At 42.2% G+C, this 20279-nt stretch overlaps 1 protein-coding gene across 1 annotated transcript in view; it reads left to right on the top strand.

Moving 5' to 3' along the window:
- PLEKHM3 (pleckstrin homology domain containing M3) overlaps nucleotides 1-20279 on the top strand; it is a 91849-nt gene that overhangs the window by 44591 nt on the left and 26979 nt on the right. Inside the window, exon 6 of the mRNA XM_054209312.1 lies at nucleotides 10404-10467. Coding sequence (XP_054065287.1) covers nucleotides 10404-10467 — 64 coding nt within the window. The remainder of the gene's footprint in view (nucleotides 1-10403; nucleotides 10468-20279) is intronic.

Genomic DNA, 20279 nt, shown 5'->3' with positions numbered 1-20279 from the left:
TTGCTATGCCATCCTCTTCAATTGCAATAAAACTAAAAGGAGAATAGGATTTGTGAAGGCTGCGGTTCAGAAATAGTGACAGAAAAGAAATTATGCTTTCTGACTAATGTTGAAGAAAAGAATGCCTTGATTAAAATAGACAGGAGGAGGCATGAGACTGAATGGACTTGGGTGAGAGTGAAAGAAGAGAGATCAAAGGAGGCCTAAGAAGAGAAATCAATGGACTAGAGACAAAGGGATGAGGGAAAGCCAGGAGAAACAGGCAATTCCAAGAGGGAAGGGATCTCAGGAAACTAAGCATCAATGAAGAAAGCAGGACAAAGGGGGAGCCCCAAAACCTACCTCCAAAAAGGAGAGATGACAAGTGCTGAGGAAATGGAGAGAAGAGGGAATGGACAAAAGTTAGCACAGAAGAGTATGCATGGTCTTTTCTTGGGGCTGGGAGGAGACAGAAAAGACTCTCTGTATCAAAATGAAACACCCAGAATGGCAGGAGGGGAAACTGGGAAACACTCCAAATGCTTCCTTTTGTTATCTAAGAGTTCCTTGACATTGTCTTCAGTTAAAGTTCTCTGTGGTGGAAAGGAGGACCCCAGCCCAAGAAGGGTTTGCTTTTGTACTAGGGAAGCATCTCCAGTTTGTTAGGACTTGACAAGTGCTGTAAAAGCCACTGAAAGAATGTACAAAACATGCCTTAGAGTCCAGCTCCTCCTTGTTTGTGGATCCTGTGTCGGGGTGAGTTTGGTGCTCAGTTGGTCTCTCAGATCTCCCCTAAGAGGTTCGCAGAGGTGGAAAGGAAGAAGGGTTCTTTTCACAGAAGAAGTTGTTCCTTGCTCAAAACGATCCCGGTGGCTTTTCTTTCTGCACTAGTATTCCAGCGTGCAGACATCCACTATCAATGTGATGGCTTTATAGAGCACAGTTGAAAAGTAAACACAGAAAATAAGTGATTTAAATTTCCATTTGGTCATCACATGGGCAAGTTGCAAGAAAAGGAGGAGTTTAAACAATATGGTGAGACAGCATTCCTAAATTTAGTACTGTTTCCTAGTTAGAAATGAAAGACTGGGGGAGAGAATCCAGTTATCTGTCCTGTGCTAAAAACATTCTTTTTCTGCATGGTCTTCACCTTAGTATGTGAATGGCTATTAATCACACGAAAGTGAACACAGCATCTTGAAGACCTGTCAGACCCATATAAACAGACTGAAACAAACTGTTAATATTGCTGTCTCGGGAGAACTAAAAACAGACTGATTAATTGTATTGGCACCTTGCTGCCTTTGGGACACTGATAGAACCTGCCTTATTAGGGAAAAAGCAGATCACTCTGGGCTTTCTTTTATTAATACTATTTGCATTATCATCTTCTTTAAATCTATACCTTGGTCTTGAACCCAGATCACAAAATGAAGATGGCAATGAAGTTGGAAACTCTTGGTGTCCTCTGAGAAGACAAAACTGTTTACAGTGCTTACAAGTCACTTTTTCTGAAGAATTCCAGATGGCTATAAACCAGTTTAGCTCAGGATCCAGTTGGCTTAAATGTAGAAATGTTATTTATAATGCTTGGTGTGCATAGATAGGTACTTTGGGAACTTTGAAACTTGGCATCTAGCAGAGAACTCAGGGCTGAACCACATTGTAAACTTTGAAGGAGCAAGTAACTAAGTAGAAAGAAAGGAAGAAAAAAAGGAAGGAAGAAATGAAAAGAACCAGAAGAAATCCTAAAAGTAGCTAGAAGGCTCACAGTAAAAGTGGTCTTCATCAGTTATAATGATTTATCCTCACCTATTGCTCCACTGGATTCTAAGCTCTTTGTATTTGCAAGGGGAAAAAAATAAGGAACTTGGACTTGGCTGGGAGGAGAAATAAGGCCCTCCACCGGCGCATATCAGCAGCGTTCCTCTAAGATTAGCCGGCTGAGACTCCAAGCCTGTTGCTGAGCTCCCTGTTTTACAAGGGACGTTGTTATGCCTAGTTTGCTGTGGCTGTCACCTCAGTATTGCAACAGACATAAGTTGCCTCAAATGTCTTTACAAAACAAGTTCTTGCTTGTTTTGTTTGCCTTGCTTGTGTGGATGCTGTTCAGGCAGAAACATACAAGACCGAAACCTAGAGCCAACACGGCATTAGTACAAGTGGAGCTGTACAGATCCCACCACCACCTGCAGATTGTGGGATAATGAATGAATGGCACAGGCAAACAGGATGGAGTCAGTAAAACTGATAGCTGGGAAAGAACGAGAATCTCTGAGTCCATTAAATAATGAGGTTATTCTGTGAAGCCATGCTGAATGATGCAAGTTTTATTCTGGTTTTGATTTCTTCCTTTTATCTCTAGACATAAGACACACTAACAGTGTGTCCAATTGCCATAGCCTCTTTTCCTCTGTTCTTGTCATGGTTGAAGGCTCTTCAGGTCAAGGAACTGTCAGAATGATTTTTTGAGAAGTCTTCAGGCACCTCCACGTCTACTGTAGGGTAGGCTAACCCAGGTCAACCTTGGAGCTCTCTCTGGGCTTTCTGCTCTCTCAGCTATACACCTAAACTTGCAGTTCAGGCGTTGCTAGACCAGATAGTTTAGACAGGTGGCAGTGACACAAGGTAAATGTTCTCCAGCACATTCCCCTATACATTAGTGCTTGTTGCAGTGCCCTCACTCTGTAAGTAAATCTTCTCAGGAGTGGTGAGAAACTGTATGGAAAAATTTCTCTCTTGTTACTCATCTCTGATACCATTTGCCTATCAGCTCCAGAACAGCAATGTATCAGGGTTACCCTAGCAAAACTCCGGTGCTGGATACATTACTTAGCATCTTACAGGAAGACCAAATTAGAGCTTGCTGCTGCAGCAGGAGGTTAAAGGTACACCTCCAGTGCTGCAGACGTGTGGTCCTGGCTGAGCCTGCCGGTCTGTCAGCACGATGCGAAACAAGCCCAAATTCAGTTATGCTGAACAATAGAGTCCTGTCACTTCCTACAGTGAGGCCTTAGACATATCACTTCTGACACAGGAGTAGATTACTTTCAAAATATTTGTGTGGCAATTGGGGAACCTGTCTAAACACATCACAGGAATCCTGATTGATGTTATGCAATCACTATACCACCAAATACCTCACGTATGTGAAGCTGGGGCTATGGCATCTTTCAGACCAAGGACAACAGAAGGTCATTAAGTCATGTCCAGACTGTCAAAGGAGACTGTTTTCTACATTTTCTTTGCAATGGGTAGGCCATTTGAGGAGTGTGGAGTCCCAAAGCAGGAAAACAAAGAGACAACTTGTGAAAGCAATAGACTGCAAAAAGAAAGTTTGAGCAGGAAAGGAACAGAAGGATGTGGTTTTGGTAGCACTTAGGGCTCTGAGTTAATGGCAAGATCAACAGAAGAAGAAAATTTGTTGCACAGGTGACAGGAAAGAGGGTGAGAGAGCAACTCATTCAAAGAAGATATCTGGATATCCTGAAAGGATCCAGTGTTAAGATCAAACAACACCCCAAAGTGAGGAAAGGTGAACAAATAAATGCAGAGAAGTATGCATGAGCCATTTGTTGTTTTATATAGAGCCTGCATGCGTGTAGTCATTGCAGTAGCTGAAATAAAGCATGCCTGTTGATGGAGCTCTTACAAACAGACCACCTCTTTGCTTCAACTCTCATGTCTTTTTGAAGAAGTAATTGTGCATGCAGGGTCCTTGCAAGTTAAGATCTTAAAAAGCATTTGGCTAAAACCGTAAGGGGTGGAGTTAAGGCGGACTTGGGCCTTTTGTTTCAACTAGGGGTAACAAACAGGGCTGGAGCAACAAGATGTGTGCCAGGGCAGCCAGGGTGGAGGCAGTACTGCTGTCTGTTCGAGCCAAGGGAGGGTTAAAACCACAAGCCAGTGCTCTACCACGGTAAGCATCCAGCTGAGGAGCATGCTGGGGTATATAAGTTTTCCAGAGGGCAGGTGGGTCTTTCAGTTCATGTTAGCATTTTCTGCTCTATGGGCACGCCTGCGTCTCCTTGTCAAATAGATCAGTAATATTAGACATCTTTCAAAATGGTAGTTCCCATTCACCTTTTGAAACTACATTGCTTTAAAAAAACCATAATGATTTAAAAAAGAAATTCCAATTAGATATGGACACCATGTTAAATATGACTTGTGCCATTTTTGTCTCTGTGTTTTTATATCAGAACTTCCATCAGCAAACTGCAAGGGTTCAGAAGTGCCTGACAAAACCAGCATTTTCTTATTCTTCGTTTCAAGTTAATTGGGGGACCTAAGGTGTTTTGATTCCAAAATGAAACTGTGTGCTTCTAATTCACTGCATCTTGCTTCTAGTAACAGCGGTACTTGATTCCTGAGTTTGATCTGGAGTAATGCTTGTCTTTCGCAATGTTACCGTAACCTTGCTCAAGTAACCACAGAGGAGTGAGAGTTAGTGTACTGCATTTTAGTTGAAAGTTTATATACTGGTTCAGGATTACTGATGGATGAGAAGAGTAACTGTTTTAACATGGGGGTGCTCATGGGGAATTTCATAACAACATGAAACAATCCCTTAGCTGGACATGCTAATAAATCTAGCACTTAGTGTGGGCTGAAGATACCTAGGAATGGCTGCTCTCAGAACACAACTAGAAGAGTGTTCATACCTTATGAATGTGAGATGGTTCACAAATGCTTTTTTAGCCAAACCCGTAGAATTAGAAAAAAAAAATCATTAGTCTGATGTAATACCACAAGAATTAAATAAATAAGTAGTGTATTGCTTTGTTTTAAATTCATTCATGTATTATTACCTTTTGACTTTCAAATCAGTGGGTTTCCCAGGGCCTCACTTCCCTGAGTAACTTTTTTTGGCTGGGAAGTTGGGGTTCTCCTCTCCCAACATACTTCTGGGACCTGAGGTTTACAAGGAAATACAAAATCAAAAGCCTGAACAAAACTATAAGAATTAGCAACACTGAGAAAAAAATCCTACCTTCTCCCCTCCCCTCTGATGGTGTTCTCTACCTTAAATTCACAGATTCCATGTCAAATGAATTGCAAGAGAAAACCTAGCAAGAAATGCTGTTTAACCTGCCACACATATTTGGGTTAACTGGCAATTCCCTGATATCCCTCTGTACTTTTGAAATCAAATAGTAACTCTGAAAAACTTGAGTTCTTGTCAATGAGATTGGAGTACCCATGTGTGCTACGCAGATGGCCGCAGCTGTTAGTGATGCAGGCCGCAGGGACATCAGAGGTCCTCTTGCCCCTGGTCTAGGGGACAAAAAAAAGATGGGAAAAAAAAAAAAAAATCAGTGTATGCTCGCCTGTCAGCTGCTTTAGTTTGCAGCGTGGTGCAATAGCTTAAAAGTAACTTGGCGGTGGTGCAGGCTGCAGTGCCCGGGCATGAACTGTGCTGGCTGAGGAAGTGGACTTGGTCCCTGGGTGCTGTGCCAGCTGTGGGCGCAGCAGCTGCCTGCAGAGGGGTGGAGAGGAGGTCTGAGCCGGGCTGCCTGCTGGGCTGGTGCATCTGCGTCTCCCGTGAGTCACAGCTCACTCATACCCTCCTCAACCTGGTCAAACAAGACACTCCTTGGCGCGTGAAATCGAGTGCCAGCTTTCCCTCCCTTTCCCCCCTCCCCTCCTCGGCCTCAGCGGGATTTTTGGTACAAAAGCGACTTGGTTGTGCCCACCTGCCAGCTAACTTGATTTCTTTTGATTGCGCTGTAAAAAGAAGAGTTCGCTCTGCTTATCACGTTTGTACTTTGGTTGTAGTGTCAGGCTTGGGCAGATTAATTGGTTGTAGCTTTAGCAGAGCTGTCAGGGTATTTAACCCATTGGAGAAAAATTACCTAAGCTGATGATAAACAGGCTTTAAATGCAGAGCAATTACTTAGTGCTAACAAAGCACCGTGACTACACACTTTGTCCAAATGCAAAAAGCAAAGTCTTATCAGTGGTTCTGTTTGCAGGAGGACACTAAAAGATAACCTTTGTTTGTGCAAATACTTACCTGATAAGATCGTCCTAAAGGGAACGGATGAAATTTCTGGTTCTATCTTGCCTGAAGGTTATGCTTCGCATTACAAAGTGTTGAACAAAAAAAGAATAATAATCACTAACTGAGAATGCTCAGTTCTCTCTCTTAGTTGGGCTGAAAGTCTCCGATGGTGGGTTTCTTTCCTGCTGCATTGATTGCTTTTGTTTCTAGCACATAACAATAAAGCAATTTAGAGACCTTTAACCGAAGGACTTTGGATTTCATTGTTCACAGGAAGTGGCAAAGCTAGAGAGCTGGTTAGCATTGAACTTGGTTTGTTCACCACAGGCTTAACCCTGACTGGTAGCCAGGGTTTACAGCACAGCAATCCTGTGACTCACAACTGTTCTGGTTTGCATCGATGGTGAAACTGGTCCGGGAGTTTCCAACCTGTGAAGACCTTAGGAGGTGCTTTTAGTGGGACGTGCACTCGATACCATTTGCCTCTCAGGGGTCACAGGTCACATTCTGAAGCAGCAGACATTTGAGTTTTTATTGTGATGAGTCTTAACATCTTGCGTTTGACCTCTGTCTGGCTCACTCCATTTTTTTTTCTGTGTTAAGACTGGACTGAAAGGATGCTGTTTATTTAATGCTTTTAATTGACCAGCTTTAAAAAAAAAATCCAGTTCGTTATAGCGCATCAATCAAAGATTTACAAAACTGACATCTTTTATTTTGCTTTCCAGTAATTTACCAGAGATTTCCTGTGTGGTGTTAGTAAAAGACCTTTATATCCAGGGAAAAATAAAATGCAAGCACATGTTTTGGTCTTTTTGGATCAAGGCCTTATATTAACCCAGGCGCGCTCAAAGCTCCATCTCATGCAGAAAGTTCATATGTATTTTCTCTTGAAATGTTTCTAAGTGCAGTCATCTTAGCCTGCTCTGTGTCAGATTTTTAGACGTGAATGTGATTTTAGGTTGATTTGGATGCCATGTAGTGCTTTGTCTGGGCGCTAATGCAATGGCATGGTGTTTGTGTGAGCCCCATCTCGCCTGCTGCACTCTACTGACTTTGGCTTCCTTTGTCCAGTCCCAGTTGCAGAGGGATGGAGATGGCGAGGGCATTGGGTAGTTACATAGGAGGAAGTGTCTGGGTCGAGATGCTGGAGGCTCTGAATTAGTCCTGTGTGTCCCCTACTGAAAACGACTTCATATAAGCCATGACCTCAGAGAAGCAAGTTGTTGGAAACCAGCCGTCATTCATTTTCTTACCTACTGGACTACTTGATCGGTGTGGATTTCTTACCCCGACTGATTTTCTTGCATTTTTTGATGAGGTTTTTTGAAAACATGCTTCAGTTTGATATTCTGATGCTCCTTACACTCTTGTTCCCCACCCACTAGAGGCTGACAAACTGGCAATAAACAGACGCATTTTTGCGTACACAAGTTATGTTCAGGTAGCTGTTGAGTTTCGTTTTTTCTTTCCAAATGGGACTAACAGAAGTTTTCTGGAGGAGATTTTAATTGCAGATGTGGAGCACAGCAGGATGTGTTTTGAAACAGCCGCTCAGCTCACCACAGGTGTGGTGAGGGCATGTCATTTATATTTTAAACGATCAGGGACTGACTTGCCTGCTTTTAGGTGATTTCAGTGGTTTCACGCTCATGGAGCTGTGTGCTCTCCACCTTTGGTGGTGTGGGCAGGTGTTGAGGGAGTGTTTTGCACCTTCACATGAGTTGGGAGCCACCACAGGAACTGGTCCAGTTGCTTCATAAGAAATTTTGTAAATGCTGTTGTACATGCGAGCTCTGGCTGCTCAGGTGTTTTTCTGTGGCCCACCACAAGCAAATCACAATTTTTCGAGTCAATAGAAGGACTGCAAATCTGAAGCTGGACCAGCCTTTACTTACTGAGGGTTTTTTAATGCCTCAGTTTCCATAGCAATGGAAATAAGCACTCCTCTCACTTGAGTGCCGGGTGTGTGCGTGCGTATGTGTCTTGCATAAGACTGGGAGGGCAAAGCCTACTTCTTTTCCTGGAAATAGGTTTGGAAGGGAGGAGTGTTGGATGCTGGCTCTGCAGGGCTGCTGCTGCAAACTAACATATCTCAGGGAGGGAGACAGATACAGGGAGAGGGTGACTGTCACCAGTGCCTGCGCTGGCTGAGACCCCCCTGACAACGGGAGTCCCTCGATCTTTTCATCTGCACACTTTTTATTAGGAGTTAGAACTTGCAGGAAATAAAATTCAGTCCTTGAAGGCAGGGGAACGTGATGTTAGTCATCGATATTAGTCATTAACAGTTTCTGCCTTATGGGCTATTCAGGCTATTTCCTGAAAAAGGAAATCTTTCATTAGCTAATTATTTTCCTCAGCAGTGCTGTAAGGGCATCAGCAAATAATACAGTTCCTGGCAAAGCTGCTGTGCTGTTTAGTGTCTGCCTGTGTGATCAGGGGAGAATGATGGGAAAATTTTAATGAAAGAAATTCTATCAGAGTTGAAAAATAGTAACGGCTTCAAAATGCTTTTCAGAGTTGACTCCTTAGCAATCAATTTTAATAAATCTTCTATGTGCAAATGAGGAATCACAATGTCATATATTGCCTGATATCTGGATTTTGACTGTTTTCTAGTGGTCTTTGACATTGTGCCAAATATGTTATGAAGGTGTGGTGCAGCAGAGCCACTGAAACACGTTCACTTCTAATAGGAGCGATGGTATAGGCTACAGAACTGAAAGGGGAAAGTGCAGTATCCCAGTGAGACTGCAGCTGAGGATTAGGTAGGTAGAGGTGACATGCTTGGTGAGTCAGAAGGAGCGAGGGCACAGTCCTGCTCCAGAAGAGTTCTGTAAGATAGGCAGTGCCCAGTTGTCACTGCCTTGCTTGCAGAACTCAAAGCTTACCTTTTTTTCAAAAGCACAAAAGGAGTATAAGACGTCATGCCACTCAACAGCAGTGAAAAGTCCTGGTCCTTCCAAGACAGCTTTGAAAGCATGGGTTAAGATAGCTGTTTAAGATAACAAATGGAATACAATAAATTGAGGTGCTTCCATTATTTCTTAGAGTCAGTGTTCTGTCAAAGATTGCAAATGGTAGTGGTTATCCCTGCTGATCTGCATTTTAGCCACTTACGTTGTTGCAGCTTCTGAAATCTCTTCTCTGAGTTCCTGTCTACTTTCTCATTAGTCTCATTATCATGATCACGTAAGTTCATATCGGCCTTTTGGTATGTTTGGTTTTTTTGAACATGCACAGTGGTCTTTCTGTTCTCTGCCATTTCAGTTCTACCATTACAAACCAATCTTTGCCAGAGCTTTGTTCATGCATTTAATAATATTGAGAATTTTGTTTCTGTATTGCCTTAAAACTACACGATTGTAACATAGGAACTGAGTTGAGTTCACAATTTCTTCTCTAAGGAACATGTAGTGTAAAATAGTTGCATCTCTTGAGATATTTGGTTGCCTTTTTTGCAAGAGTGGTGTGATTCTCCATTCCCCATGATACCTTAGCATGGTGTTATATTTGTTCTGCGTGGGTGGAAAATAAAGCTGGTTGGCTGGTTGTTTCTCTGTGTGTGCACACAAAGATAGACATTTTAATTAGATGCACTTTTTCTCTTCCTGACATCTTTATGGCAGATACATAGGTTTTCATAAACTTTTCTTGCTAATATCCACTTACCTTTACAAGGTCCATTTTTCTCTGTAATGTTACTTTAACCCAGTTTTTCATTTTACTGCAAGTCTCTCTAATTAGGACATCTCTTCTCAGTTCAGGTTTTGGTAATTTAGCTTTACTGAACAGGTCTGTGAGTGGATAATCAATGGTCTTGCCTGAAACCTTGGTTTATGTAAGGAAAATATGCCTTTCTCAAATAAGTCATTATAAAGTCTATACCAATACATATATTTCTGTATGCAAAAGGGAGTTTCTATCAATCAGCTTGATGTTGGCAGAACAGTATCTGCTTGACATTTTTCCCAATAGAGTTATTTCAGTTACAAAACCATAAATCACATCAGAAATTAACTGTTACAGCTTTCTAGCAGACCAGGAATCTTGTACTAAAACCCATTAGAAATACTTTTAATGTGCAGTTTGAGTTATTTGTTTTTATTACTGGGTTAATTGTTTAAAGAAACACCTTTTGTGCTCAGGATGAGCTTTCAGTGGTTGTAAATGTCATGGTACATGCTTACCTGACAGTTGGAGTATGACACTGGCAAAGCATTCATTCTTACTGCGGAATTGTTGTGCCCATGAGGAATGCTGTAAAAGCAGCTGATGCTTACAGGGCGACATAGTTCCAGTTTCTGACAAGCTTGCTCTCTAGCATCATTATTCTGCAGTCTTTTGTTGGGGAGAGGAAATCTTTGAGTTTCCCAGTCAAAAAGGCATGACATGCATCCATTTTTCTCTTTTCCAGGATCTTTCCCAGAGAGTATCTTCTTCAGCAAATCCATCTTTATTCTCTCGCAGACCTTCAGCAGGTAAATTTCTTCAATTAATTCTACCTGTTATACATCAAGCTTCTTCTCATCTTCAATGCTAATTGTATATTCCCCCTTGTAGCTAATCGTAGCATAAATAGCTTTACTTCCAAGCCATCTCTGTGGCTGATAGTTTAATATAAAAATGGGTTAACAGGGGCATTGGTTAGGGATGAGGGAGAGAAAGCCTAGAACCTCAGTGTTGAAATGGGGATGGAAAGAGGCTGCAAAAGAAAACTGTAGTCTGCAAAGAGAACTTTGCTGTGAGAAATTTTTCATCTGATCGATGAAGGCTCATCTAAGACTCAGCCTACAGATGACAAGTAGTATTTATTTCTTTGCTTGAAAGAATCATTATTCAGGAATTTATGACTTTGTACAGTCCCTAGTGCAACATGCTTATTTACAAAGTCTGCTAGGCATTACCACAAGAGGGGAAAAAATACAAAAAAAACCCCATCACACCACAAAAAGCTTAGCAAGCCTGCTACACAAAGTTAAGCCATGCAGTGTTACTATGACAGATGTGACCGCACAATAGGTAATGTGCCAGCAAAATGTGTCTTTGCATTGATACTGATTGAACTAAGCAAGCACCTTGCAGTACATCTGCCTGAACAGCGGAATTTTATTATGTACCAGATTAAACAAGCAGAATTTGGCAAAAAGAGCTGAAAGGAGAGGATAGGGAATCTAAGGTGAATGTGCTGCAGTGCTCAGATGCACAATGGAGGAAGCAATGAGGTAAGATGTGCTGGCTGACCTGGGCACATCTGTGTTCACTCTCTAGTGCCATTGCCAGTGATATGTAGAAGACATTATTTTAAGCTTCTTCCAGCGATGTTGCCCATGTCTAGTGGTGCCTTTTCTGCGGGATGGTGGGTAGCGTAGTCAGTTCTGGATGTTCAGTTGACACATTTAAGTTGAGGTGGTTCAGATGCCCCTCAGAGCTGGAGACTACAGAACTGCAGGAAACATGGATTTTGTTGGCTGGTGAAGTCACAGGGTAGAAATGATTCCATAAAATAAAAAGGCCAGTCACCTGAGCTCTAAAACTGTTTCCGCATCCTTTCAGCATGTTCTGCTATCTCATCTTTAATAATCAAGCCATGAAAAAGCAAGCTACTTAACTCCAGAGCTGCAGTCTCCCTGGTGGGCCTGTCTATTAGCCCCCAGTGCTTTGTAAGCTGCTTAATCAGTTCCTAACATTGGTAGTAGATGTTTTAGAAGCAATCAGCAGCTTATCAAGCATCCTGTGGGAGGGAGGGGAGGGTAGAAGTCACAATTTATCCGTTGATTTAGCAGTTCCCTTTAGCATGTTTCTTTGTGTTTGTGTTTGCAAGACACCTTCTCTTCCCCTGCGGGCCTCAGCCCCAAACTTATCATATTTAGAGGCAATGTAATTTGATTACCATTTCTGCTGGGGTGGGTTAAATTGCATTTGCCTTTTAATCTAGCTATATCCTTGTTGTCAGCCTGGAGAGGGTTTTCCACATTTCAGAGACTCCCCAGGTTTGAAATCGGATTGCCTGTTTTTGTCAAAGTAGAACCAGAGTGGAAAGGGGAGGAGGGCCCCAATTGAGAAAATGAATCCAGCAGCCGGAGAAACACTAACGCCTTTACAGTCCCTGCCTCCTCTCTGGTTTGCCCCTTACCACTGCTTTCTCACGATTGCTCGTCATTTTCTACTAACCTGCAGTTTGGGTGTTTTTTTTAATCCTAAAAGTTTCCTCTCCTTTTGATTCCTCTACTGCCTGTTTCCTTGTATCCGTGGGCTGCTTTTGCACTGTATCCTGCTGTCATGTAGATTGCGTATGTTTGGGGAATTAACTAAAAGGTTTATTAAAGATTAATGGAAAGATAAGGCATGGTGAGTGAATTAGAAAAGCAGAGAGGGGTAATCTGCAGATATAAGCAACCTTTACCCTGGTTAGTCCCAGCTCAATTCTGATTTGTTTCCTAGGCCAGTTCTCTCTAAAGATCCTAGAAAACATGGGTTGTTCCCTACCAAGCAGCTGACTTTCAAAAATGTGGTATAAGGGTCTGTTCTTAGGTGCAAAAAAGTTGAAATGCCTGTTTGCCAGTAGATGAAGCAGCACATAATACTATTCTAAAATGAAATCCAATTTAAATCTCTTTCCAAGCTTAACAGAGCTCAATGCCTAGATTTTATGGATGTGGCAGAGTACACACTTGAGCTATCTGATGGTCTGAGGATGGTTGTCACTTGGACAGGGCTCTACTGGGGAAGACCTAAATTGTGAGGTTAAAAGCGGAGTGGAAAAAATTGAAACAAAATATCATTAATTTTGGAAACTCACCAAATCCTAGTGAGTTATTGGTTTTGCTAGTACTTGTTAACAAATGCTCATAGTGCAGATGTGAGGAGGCCTGGCCTTTAACCAAAGAGGCAGCAAGTGATAGTCTTTATTTGTATGTGCATGTATATTTAAAATAAACACAAACGCACACATGCACCCCAGCAAGGTTTCAGTGCAGACCAGAGCCCCAGGGACTATACAAGGTTTACAGCAAGTCCATCTGTGGGCATTCCCGTGAGGTACATATTCTTAGAATCTTCTTGTCATTGTTGTCGTTGGAAGTGTTAGCAGATGAGATAACTAATTAGGTGCATTCAGATTTAAGGAGCAGAAACACAAAGTGTGACAGCTTGCCTATTCTGCCCCATTGGCTACACTTGCTTTCCTTTCCAGCCCTCCCTGGCGTCATCTGCCCAAAGAGTAATCTGCCCTGCGTCACCCCTAACACCGCTGCGTCTCCGTTAGCCAATTTATCCAGGGCTATTCCAATCGATTAAAGCTTTAAAGAGGCAGACCTCCAGTTGTTAGGAAGCAAGTATTCACTCCCGAAATTGCTGGTTTTGGCGGACATAGTACGCCAGAAAAATGGATTACTCTTATTTGTGTGCAGTATAGTCTCTGATGGTGCAGTCACAGTCCAGGATGGCTTCACCCTAAACCTACTGGAGGTGTGAACTCTGTTCTATGCTGACAGTAGTCGTTTGGTGGACGTGTGGACACAGTTCATGCAAGCTGGAGTTAAAACCATCCATTCATTTTGTGTGACTATGGCGCTGCTTTTGGTGAGGCTAACAGTTTTTACACTCTTAAAGATTGATTTGGACAGAAGCTGACTCAGACAAGACTCTTAGATTTCTTAGGAAAGGTAATTCTTGCTACTTACACTAGATTCTATATTAACTGGAGCTTTTAAAGTAAAAGAGTTGAAGTGGCTGTTGTGACGAGTTCAAAATTCAGGTGCTTAATCCACACAGAGAGTTAACTGATGTCTTGCCTATTTTTTATGATAAATAGCAAGATATACAAGTGTACAGAACTTACTGCAGTGATGGTCTTTACTGGAGAAACACTCTTAATCATGGCAATTACACTATCCCCAAAAGATATGGTAAAGTAAAAAGGATCCACATAACGGCAAAAATGTATAGACGTCAAGGATGGAAACTGTGAGACAGGAGATTTGAAAAGATGATGATTTGAAGACTTGTTTACACAGGAACACTTGGGGAAAAAAACCAAAGTGACAAAAAATGGGAATTTAAAACAATGAGTTGAATTACATTGAATCACTGTGTAAATACTGTTATTCAAAATATGAGTGGCTTTCATTTGGTTTATCTCCATTTACTTTGGAAGCAAAGTGAGCTAAATTGTATTAAGGCCAATTTTCATTCTGAATGTGTATGTCCATACAGGGATTTAATGTAGTATAATTTATCCATTTTAACATTGTAGATAAACTAATCCGTTAAAATTTAATTAAAACATCCATTTACTTCAGATCAACTTTCCTGACTATCTACCTGTAGATGAACCTATAAACAATGTGAAGAACAGTGGAGAGAAAGGATGAACAGGAGACCCCTCTTCTCACAATAATATAGCGCAGGTCATACAGTGAATATGAGATACGCATAAAAATCCTTAATAGAAATACTTCTTTGCAGAACACACAGCGAGGATGAGGAACTTAATGCCACAGTAATATTACTGAGGCCAGAAGTTTATCATCTTTGAGAGGATTAAGTATCCGTAATGAGAATGTCCACAGTTACACTACGTAAAATAAAGAGATTATAAGGTTTCAGAATAGACATATTATTTACTGAGGGGATTAGGAAGATGTCTTCCCTATTGACAGACGGATCAATGATTTCGTCTTCCTCTGACGTATATAGTACTGATTACAGCGTGGGATAGGGTTTTGGACTAGGTGAACAGTTGGTCTAACAGAAGCATTCCCAATATGGAAATCTTAATGTTTCTATTCACAATTTTGTGCATATAAGGTTCTCTAGCAAAAATATGGGGAATAAAAATGAACTTCAACGAAACATAAGTTCCACCTAATTTGAGCCTAGTATATTTTTAGATCAGGATTAGGAAGCCTTAGAAGAACAAAGAAAATCTTAGGTCTTCTTTGCTTTTCCAGGCATTTAACCCATGCGGTATTTTCATCACATCTCCTTTTCCAATGTCAAATTTGTGTCCTTCCTGTATTTTCCTTGACCGAGATGGAGGAGGATTTTGGGGATGCTCTTTCTAGCATTTTTGCATGTGCAAAACTTTAGGTTGATTTAGACAAGTTGTTTTATGAGTCCCAACAATAGCAAAGACTGCAAGGAGATGTGGACTCTTTTTGCTCTTGACTTGCCAGTTTTTTCGGAGGTAAAACTCCTTTTCAGATCACTCAGTCCTCATACAATAATTGAGAAATGCTGGGCTTAGATTTGTAATGTACAGCCCGGCAACTTCCAAGCCCATCGGTGGTGTTGTCCTTGCCCAGTTTCTTTTTATTCACACACAAGAAGCATGGGAAGTAGCATCTAACCCACATGCCTGTGCTGGTGAAAGCTAGTAGTGTGCATGTGGCTATATTGATTGACAGAAATGGGGTTTGGCTAACATACGTTGGGCTTTCTCTAGTTTTAGAGGTGTTACTGGAATAGGGACATGAGAAATACCCCCCACCCCACCCCCTGCTCTTAACAGATACAGCTATACCTGTAAAAGCGTTAGTGCAAACTCAGTTATATCAATGAGAGAGTCTTTTGCTGTCATTTGTTTCATTGAGTGATTCAGTATAAACTGTATCAGCTTAAACTTTATTTACCAGAGAGGTTTACCCATGTAGCTGTACCAGCAGATCCTTTTAAGTTTAGGCAAGCCCTTTTTTGTGCTTGAGGGGCAGGAGGTAGCAAATGAGGAGAAGAATGAGGTGTTTGGCAGGCCTGGCTATGCTGAGATTGCTAAGGTTTGTCTGTCGCAGTTATTTGCAGGAGTTCATGTGCTCAGCAAGGGCAGCAAAATGCCAAGCACATCCGTGCTGTAGCTGCCACAGTTCAAATTTCAGCACTGTAGTGAAAACTTTAATTTACATCCCCATCCTCCTAAGCAAGGGTTGACACAGCAAGTGTGACAGAGATGCAAGTCCTGCAGCACGTTACTACCGGTATTCAACTGGCCACAGGTTGGAAGATGTTGCTCAGAGCAGAGCTGGTTTAAAACACTGGTGGGTTTTAACTTGCATGTCAGGTACAGCCTCTGTTCTTAAATATTTGGTAGGAGGTAGACAGAAACAGATGGTCGTGTGGGGAGGTGAGAGGTGTACACATTGTTAATTTGTACAGTGGTGCAGTTCTCATCCTGACGCACGAGAGGTCTGGACTCTCTTCCCAGCTCTGCTACCAGCTTTCTCTGACACCAGAACAAGTCATTTCTAATGGAATGAAGGTGAAATGAGTCCCACTTTACTAGGTGTATGTTTAAAATAGACACCCTAAGCACAATTAAGTTCAAAAGAGGGAAACCAGCACTTTGGAGGGGTAGTCCTTCTGACCTGTTTTAAATATGTTATGTGATTTAAATACATTAGGATTTTGAGGCACATAGATAATTCTGTACTTGAACTATGTAAACATGCAGCTTGGACCATAACGACATAATGCTAACAGCCATCTTTACGTCCTTCCTTTGCAACCTGTGCCTGTATGACTATGGTAACTGTATTAGCAGAAGAATATGAAAATAGTCCTAGGATGGGAAAAAATACACAATATACATTTCCATAAATATTAAAAGGTCTGCCAGCGTAACACCAATTAAACAGCTTGTATACTTTCCTGTGGCTATGACTCCTTTATCACTCATTTCTGTCACTCCCTGGAGTTTGCTAGCACTGAGTTGCCTTTCAGCAGAACAGGAAGCTTCAGGTTAGCTGATATTCCAGGTGTGTGTATAATTCCCCAAAGCGCTGACAGCTCTGCCTACAATTAGTGGTAATGGCAATGATCTTACTGGCGTTTCCTTTTTACCACAGCTCTGCTGGGGCAGGGAGTTGCTGTCATTCAGAATGGCTCGTGGTCAGGCGGAGAGCATGGCAGAACCGGCCAGGCTCGTGGGGGAAGATCTGGTCAGGAGCGTTTTGGCAAGTGGCAGCCAGGAAGACAAGTTAATCTGAGTTAGGTGTGTTAAAGTCTTGGAGGCAAAGCGTGGAGATACAGCAAGATTGTTAATAGGTATTTTTAATAGCACAACTGGTTTTTGCACTGCTTGAAACCAGAGTTTTCAACAGGGCTTATTAAATACATGTGGTGCTTTTCCACGTGAATATGTAATCTAGGCCACTTGGGGTAAGTGTGGCTTTTTAGAAAGAAACTCTGTTTAAAACAACCCAGCAGTGGTGCCAGTGGCTCGCAGGAGCTTCTGAGTTGAGATCTCCAGAGATATTTTAATTTTTTCAGCCCCTAGAAGAGGCAGTAGCAATATAAGCTACCACTTTTCTAGTGCTTTGTGATAACCAGGTTTCTTCCATTCTTTTTTTGCTGTGCAGAATGAAAGGCCCAGCACTGATCAGGGTTAGCGGTGTGAAAGATTGGGCTCTAATCTCATTGCTGTACTTCACATAAAATGTCTATTCAGGAGAGGCAGCTGGATGTATCTCAAGGAATAACATCCCAAGAAGCCAGATTTCCCAAGGAAACAAAAATACTGTCTCAGGGCCACCTGCTTGGATGAGAGAAGAAAATTTTTTATATAAAATTTTTTTAAATATACTTTGTGCTCACAGAGTTTTTTTTCAGAGTAGCCCTGTTTTCTTGGTATGTTGCTTTCTTGTTCTAAAATCCTTCAGAGGACTCCTACTTAAAATGCCCTGATCCAGTCCTGTGCAAGGCAGGAGAGTTTCTAATTTTGTGATATCACTCATGAAATAACATCTTACTCAGTGGGCATGTACAGTCAGTTAATATCTCTGCATGCAATTGCCTGCTTAATCTTAAAAAAAAAAAAAAAGGCACATGTATACTCTCTGCCTGAATGCGTATTTGCTTGTGTGTGTATTTAGAGTCACATATGTTTTTGAACTAAGGAAAGTGTTTTCTATTCTCCACCAGCCAAATTCCTGGTACTCTTTCAACCTTGTTTGATTAAAACACCCTTTAACCTTTGCTTGAATACCTGTTTCTTAAAACAACCTATAATTCATCCCTGCAACAAGATTAGGAGAACTTGGGGTGTGACAAAATTGACATGTAGCTGCCTGGAAACCTTGGGGGAAGGAGAAGGAAAGACAGTTGAAACACAGTGGGCGCAAAGGCAGAGGCTGCAGGGCTGGAGTCTCGTTGCCGGGCTGGCTGGGGAGCTGGCAGGAGCGATTTCCAGGCGTGTTGTTTATACTGAGGCAATTCCGTCTCTTTCTCACTTGTGTCAGCTTGCACGGGGACCTGCAGAAATTTCAGGCTTTTCTTCCCTTCCATGAGAGGAGTTGGGGAGGACTTGGAGGGACCTTGTCATCCTCTGTGCCTCCTGCTGTAAATTCACTTGGACTGTCACCGCTTTGTTCCTCTCCCCCAACCAATGTAAAACTCCCGTTTTCACCTTGCTCCCTGCCTCTATCTGCTTGTCACAGATTAGCAGCATTTGCTCTTGACCTTGTTTTGTTTTTCGTCCTCTTCCCAGGGCCTATTATAGCTAGTGGCTAATTTGTGGAATATAACTTTAATAACAAATTAAAGTGCAACGTATCGAGTGATCTGGTTTGGAAGGACCATGAACAGCAAATGGCTCTGCCATCAGTGTGGACTGCCTGGTGCAAAGAAGTCAAAGGGAGCTCGTGATTTCTGTTTATTCAAATTCTCACTTGTTTCTCCTTTAGTTTGATTTATTTGGTAGTTGGTTTTGTGGCAGTTTTTTTTTTTTTTTGTTCTTTGCAGTGTTTACTGCCAGGTTTCCTTTCGGGATGTTCTCTGCCCGGTGTGGGTGATGAGTTAGCACGGCACAGCGTGTGGCTGCATGATGTCGCTTTGTCTGTGTCAAGGCCGGCGATGGCAAAATGGCGTCATGTGCGTCAGACTTGTGCTGGTGTCAGCAGTGGATGAACGGAGACCCTGGCCTCACTTATTCCCGTCCACCTGAACAGGCTCTTGGGACAGCCAGGGACCTGCAATGGGAAGAGGAGCGCGAGGATGGGGTGGTGTCACCCACCATAACTGTCAGGAGCAGGGGTTGTGGCCCATAGCATGGCTGTAGCAACAAAAGATGGGGCTCTCCTGAAGTTATTGCTGTGGGTTTTTTTTGTTTGTTTTACAGCAATGCATGGTGACTGATTCTAATGTGTGTGCACACAAATATTAAGAAATCATTTTTCCCTTAAGTCACTTACAATTTAAATAAACAAGGCAGGCAATCTGAAAGAGATGACTGGGAGTCAAAATGGAGCAAGGAAAGCTGACCAGACCAGTATATTGCACAAAAGATGGGGCAGAGCCGAGATCTGATATCTGCCTCCCTCGGGCTTTTTTACCTCATGATCATCCTTCCTCCTTCCATTTCCCTTTCCTCTGAACTAAAGATTAATTGTGCATTGAAATCGTAACAAGAATTCGCAGTGTTAAGGATCTGGCAAACGGAAGGGAAAAAATCCTCAAGGAAATTAGCAGTCCGCGACCATTGTCTGTTCGCCAGATATAAATGACTAGGAACTTCCCAGCCAGGGAATGTGTTTTCCCTTTCTTTCCTCTGCAGCCTGCATTATCCTTAGCTAAGCATATTATGGCGTGCTTGTCTCCAAGTCTGTGTTTTCATCGCAGAAATCCCAACCCTGCGGAAACCTGGTGTGGGGCAGAGATTCTGTTTTACCCTCTGTGCTGTAATGCCCAATCTCCATGCTTAACAAATGCTCAAAATACGTGCCTGTTCTGCAGCTGGCAGAGATAAGGCAACCACTGTAGCTTTCCTGCACCCCAGTCTGCTCTTGCTTGCAACAGGGGTCACCTGTGACAGAGAAGAGAATGCGTTCAGAAAATGCTTTCTGAAACAGATTGAGCAATGTAGGGCTAGGAGGTAGAGTGTGGAACAAAGACTGCAGCAAAAGGCATCTGAGGCAAGCATCAGGAAAAACTTCCCAGCTGCTTTGAGCACTGGAGAGCTGTGGAATCTTCTGTGGTGAGAAGTTTTTAAGCAAGTCAGTCATCTGTCAGTTGGTTGTGCCGCAGGGTGAGGAATAACCTGGAGGTTTTAGAGGTGTTTTTTCTAGCCCTGTTTTCTTATTTCATTGGTAGTTCTTTCAAAAGCATATTTCTTGTCTGTCCTGGAAGTGAAGAAAGATTACTGGGTGTTTAGTCCTCCTCCACAAAGCTTCCACTGGTGGAATTTGGAGAGTAGTGGGCACAGTGATGAACTAACCAATCTGTTCAGAAGGAGATTCTATTTTCCCTTTAATTCAGTCCAGGAAGCACGTTCTCTGTGGTACCCTGAAGTCTAGGCAAAGCT

The sequence above is a fragment of the Rissa tridactyla genome, chromosome 7 (genome assembly GCF_028500815.1).
Source record: "Rissa tridactyla isolate bRisTri1 chromosome 7, bRisTri1.patW.cur.20221130, whole genome shotgun sequence".
NCBI lineage: Eukaryota > Metazoa > Chordata > Aves > Charadriiformes > Laridae > Rissa > Rissa tridactyla.
This window is presented reverse-complemented; position numbering and strand designations above follow the sequence as displayed.